The 5445-nt window shown below is 42.5% G+C and overlaps 1 protein-coding gene across 1 annotated transcript; it reads left to right on the forward strand.

Annotated features, from left to right (window-relative positions):
* Positions 1 to 3687: 3687 nt before the first annotated feature.
* On the forward strand, positions 3688 to 5183 carry CBLL2 (Cbl proto-oncogene like 2). Its single transcript, XM_059911720.1, is given in 6 exon segments — positions 3688 to 3713; positions 3784 to 3860; positions 3863 to 4062; positions 4065 to 4309; positions 4311 to 4519; positions 4522 to 5183. Coding segments are annotated over 6 exon segments (1419 nt in total).
* The last annotated feature ends 262 nt before the right edge of the window (positions 5184 to 5445 follow it).

Here is a 5445-nt window from a genome sequence, read left to right on the forward strand (position 1 = left end):
TAATAAAATTAATATTTTTTAGAGCTTCATCACGTACATTCTTAAATGAAACTAGCATTTTCTCTTTACTGTGTGGCAGTAAAAAATACAGTGACTACTAGGATAGTTTGATACCACTGCCTTGCTTCGTGCTAAGAAGCCAGCAGTTTTATCCCCCATTGCTTTTCATGACAAATGTCAAATGGTGGAAAAGCAAATAACATCTTAGTATTATTATGGAAATAGTTTTGACCTCCAGGACCCTCAGAAAGGGCCTTGGGAATCCCTAGGGGTCTGTGGACCACATTTTGAGAAACACTGCTCTAAACTTTTGCAAATGGCTGGCCCTCCCAGGATGTAAAATATAGCTACCGGCACACGTGGGAGGAGAGCTGAAGTCTTTTTCACACAGGGCAGTTTGCCTTACTTTTTGGAACCTGAGATGGACTTTTTATTTGTTTGCAGAACTGAAGGCATCTGGCTTGGGAACATGATTATTCTCCACTCACCTTTAAACTGCCTCAGCTCTTACTAAGTCTCTGGCAGTGATATGTTGATTATGTGAATTTAAAGCCCGCAGGAGCCAGGGGAATGACAGATCAGATTCCCTTAAATGAGAAATAAAATCCAGGAGCCTGGCAGCGGGACTTAAGGCTCCTGCTCCTGCCGACCTTTGGTATCATTCTGGTAGAATGACTGCTTCTGGGCCAGATGGCATGTGGCTTAAGCGGAGATGTCTCAACCTGTTTACTAGCATTAATTGTGCACGTTGATACTTCTTCATTGTGCAGTCCATAATTCTTCATCGTCACCCTCACTTAGATTTTTTTTGAGGCAGCCGAATTCTAACAAACAGGCCTCCATGAATCCAAGCAATTTCAACAGGTCCAATTTCTCTTAAATCTCCAAACTCAAACCTTTTTATATCCAATCATTGTTACAGGCAGACAGACACCGAATCTCTCTTTTGTCAATCGAATTTAAGTCTAGCAACTTTTAAGAGCAGTGAGATTGAAGGACAGAGTCTCTATGCCCTGAAGGAGGTGGCTGAATGGAAGCCCATTTAACTTTTTGTTTAAAGGCACTAAACTAAGGATCAGTTTGTAAAGGCAGCTTTTCTAGTGTGGCAAAGTTAGCTTCTCAAATCTGATGTGGATAAATGGAGGGTCAATACCCTTTATCTTATCAACAATTTCACCAAAAAATATTTATTAAGGGCTTTCAGGTCAGGCTTCTCAGCTATAAACAAGCAAATACTCCTAGCAGAGCTGTCGGAACCCACTTCTGAGGGTTGTTGCTCATTAGGTCAACTTCAAATTATTTTAGAGATAAATTCTGAGCTCCGCTTTTGAGTCCCGTTAACTTCTAGACAGCTTGCACCCAGGAGCTGCTTTGGTTCACCACTTTGAAGTTGACCTAATGAGCAACAAAAGTAAACTTAGCCAACTAGGAAAGAGAGCTGGCTTTTTTTCACCCAGGGTTATGTGTAAGGACAGCATTCTGTCATATGAGAATGTCACAGTTCAGACAGAAGAACACTAGTTCCAGGGAAGAAGAGAAAATAAGTTTGGGATATTTTATTTGACAGGCTTTTTCCCCTTTATATTCATTGTTTTTGAATTATATGCATACCACTAACCCACACCTCGCCATACAACCTTCTTAAAGAGCCTGCAAACAAGTCATTGTAATTGTAAAACAGGAACATTTGCATATGCCTTCATGCTCTAAATTTTAGGTTTTACTTAGAATTTTGGTTTATTGCTTACAATAGGGGCAGAACATCCATGGCTTAGTAAATAAGAACCACTTTGACTTATTAAAATGTACTGCTTTTTTTAAAAGCCAACAAAATTTCAAATTACCTAAAATTTAAATCAACATGTAATAGGAGGCTTGGTTTGAGAGAATAAAGCGTGTTGTCTTTAGAGTTTAGGCAGGTTAGGAGACTCCAGGAGATGGGCCCATAAGAAATTTATTTGCATGAGGAATGAAGTTGCCTCCTGGGAGTGAATGAATCCTAAGAGAAGATAGCATTGCTGGAATACTGAAACGTTTCCAGAACTAGGGGAGAGTGTCAGAGGTGAGTGGCATTGTATATTCAAATTTAAACCAGCTACCATGAGCTAGCACTGCCTCAGTCCTTACTAGGGGAGTGATAATTAAGAGCAAGTAAAAACTAACAGAGCAATTTCAGGAAAATCTCTTTAACACATTGGCAAGTGTTAATCTGAAGTGCTTTGTCGCCCATGTAATAGAGTGAAAGAAAGGAGGGCAAGGAAGTCCATTTATCTTCTTAGACTACACAGCACCTTCAATGTTTCCTTGTTCCCTTGCTGGCGCAGCAGTGACTTTGGGCATTAGTGAGCACTGGTACCTTTGGTGGGTATCTGGGCATTGTTGTGTTTTCACCATTGGTGTAGCCAAGAAGCAACACCCCAACAAGCCAGGGAAAAGGAAACCAACATAATTCCCTGTCACCATGTAAAATGATAATTGGACTGGGGATAGTTTTCTGTTATGTTAAGAACTTCTGGGAATAAGCAAACTTACCTACTTGTTCCAGGAAGTACTTTTTCCTGAAAGATAAAATTGTGAGCCAGCCAAAAGAGTTTACTTAACAAGAATAACATATTGCCCATTAATACTCATGTCAATATTCTCAATTCCCTGTGCCTGCCAATCTTTAGGTGTCATGTTATAAAATCTGCGCAATTCTCTTTGCAAGACCTGCCCTAAAATCACCCAGCCCAGCCCCTAATATCCTATCCTGCCATCCCTCTTCTGAGACACCATTTAGACTCTGTTAAGGTAATATTCTCCTATGTTGCACTAAGTCTAAAAAACTTCGATTGATCAATGTTTTTTGTTTAGTGTTTTTTGGGGAGACTTGACAGTCAACATAGCCAAAAGGGTGAAGGTCTACACATTCAGGAGAGACCCCCCCCGCCCCCACCTAAGGTGCAGAGGAGCCACAATTATGGGTGGGGTGGAGCCAAGTAAATACCATTTGTTGCTATTTTTGTGGTCCAGTTTCTACTTGCGGGAAGGTGAGACCTGGGGAAATTTGGCTTAAATACCCATAATCATTCTTTAAGCACGAACAGCAAATGTCTAGCACTGTCAAATTACCATGTTCACTACTTTTTACATGATTTTTCCTTGATAAGATACATACAGTGCTCCCTTCCTCCAAAGGTGATTTTACATTCATTATATCATGACAAAATCTTAGAGGTGTGTGTATGCCTGACTACATACATATATGTACACACACACACACACACACACACACACACACACACCATGAGCAATTTAAGGCAGGTTACAAAAATGCAGTGGGATAAAAATAAAGCTGCCCCAGAAGGCAGCGCTCTAATAAGCTGGGAACGTATTCTTTTGGCTGCTGCTGCGCTCCCCTTCCCCATTCCCATCAGTCTCTTTTTCCACAGGTAAAGGCCACTTTCATGGCACATGAAGAGCAGCCTTAGCAACCTCAACAGTGAAGCTCTTTCCCCCTTGTCCAAACTATATCTGACTCCCTCACCCAAGTAGTGAGATCGGGTAGGGAAAAGGAGAAGAAACCCCTCGGAAGTCAAAGCTACAGAGAGGGGGTTGGGATCTGATCTAATCTGATCTAACTCTCGCCTCCTGGGCTCGGCGAAGCTCGGGGAAGCTCGGGGAAGCTCGGGGAAGCTCGTGCTGCGCATGCGGACTCTGATTTCCGCGCCCAGGTGCCTTCCTAGCCGAATAGCCGAACACGGATCCCGCTGACGCTGACTGTGGGCCACCACGCGCTCAGAGTTCTGGATTGTCCGGTGGCCTTGAGGGTCGAAGACGAATTCCTTTAAAGCTCATTTCTAAGCAGGTGAATAAAAGCAGTCTGTGTCTCATATTCCTAGGACTATGAGTGGGTCGCCTGCTGGTGAGAAAGAATTTGAACGTAATGGAGGAGGGTGGTATGATTGTAAAGGGGGTGAGCTATTGGGAAGAAAGAAAACATTTCCTGAATGCATTTGGGAGGACTTTAAGATAAACATCATAGGTGCAAAGTTTGATTTACCAGTTCATTTCTGTGACAAATGTGTGATTTGCCTATTAAAATCTATGGGCGTATAATTCTGTTCAAGTATGCTTTTTGCTATGACTGTGCTAATTTATATGAAAGAAAAGGAGATAAGATATGACCAGGCTGTAGTATTCCTGTGCTGCGAATTGAGGAGCATACACGAGGTTCTGTCTTCATGTGTAGCGCTGGCCAAGAGTGCAGGAAAACTTATTTGTCTCAGAGAGAGTTAGAAGCTCATATCAGCTACCGCCATAAGACAGCTAAAAAACTTTAAGTGTGCTCCGCTTAAAAAAGTTCACCCTCGTATTGCTTCACCAACAACTGAAATCCCTGAAATGCTGCTAGACCAGGACCATATGAGCCATATTCCCCCAGAGTTGCCCAGCATTATGTCCCCATCTCCTGTGCAGCGTGTATCACACAAGCGCAGTATCCAGCCACGCGAGGATCTTTATGCTCCTCCAGCAGAATTATTGCCACCCCACCTCCTTTGCTCCATCAGGAAATCGTTAGTATTTCAACAAGAGAATACAGCAATTTAATAATCACCCCTATTCAGGCTGACTCAACTTCTGATGCCAAAGAACTATCACCTCCTGCCCCAGCACCGGCTCACCATCATCCTGAATATCAAAGTCAACAAGTGGTATTGCCCCCTTATATTATGCCTCCCGAGGAACATGCACTACCCCCATCTACTCCACCACCAGTAAGCCATCCAGTGTCATATTCTCTCCCGGATTCAGGTGCTCCTCAGCTGGTCTGTAGTCAAGTGCCACCTCCACTCATGACTTCTGGTCCATCACCAGTAACTTCTTCCCCTGGATGTATTATTGCCCTGGTGCCACCTTATATGAATCCTTCTCCGCCAGGATCTCCTCTATCTCATAATGGTGGTCCACCTGTAAGTGAATTCCCTTCTAACAATCAGAATCCTAACTCTTTACCCCAGTTCACTGAAGAACAAGAAACTCTGAGCCCTCCGTTTATACAACGGTATGGAACAAATCCTGGTATGTGACCTCTGTCGAAAGGACTTTCACCTCTTTCACCAGCGCAAGGTCCACCTTCCCCAACCCCACTTTTTGGATCTCATTGCTCAGATCAGACAAGATATAGACCATATTCACATTGACAGTAGTGTTTTGAACTGAAGAGCTGATGAGGAAAAAAACCTTAAATGTAGCCAACTTTTCAATTAAACTGTGTTTTGGGAAGGAAAAGCACCTCTTACAGAGATAGTAAAACACTTAGGATCTTGACTCTTAAAATGATTTTAAACCTTGGCTTTAGGATTTATTTCAAGTTTTATACTACAGAGTGGATAAATGGCTCAGTGGAGCATATCTGTATTTTAACAACTTTGTTCCTTTAGTGTGGTAAATTGACTCAGAGGT

The sequence above is a fragment of the Balaenoptera ricei genome, chromosome X, assembly GCF_028023285.1.
Source record: "Balaenoptera ricei isolate mBalRic1 chromosome X, mBalRic1.hap2, whole genome shotgun sequence".
In the NCBI taxonomy this organism is placed as follows: Eukaryota; Metazoa; Chordata; class Mammalia; order Artiodactyla; family Balaenopteridae; genus Balaenoptera; species Balaenoptera ricei.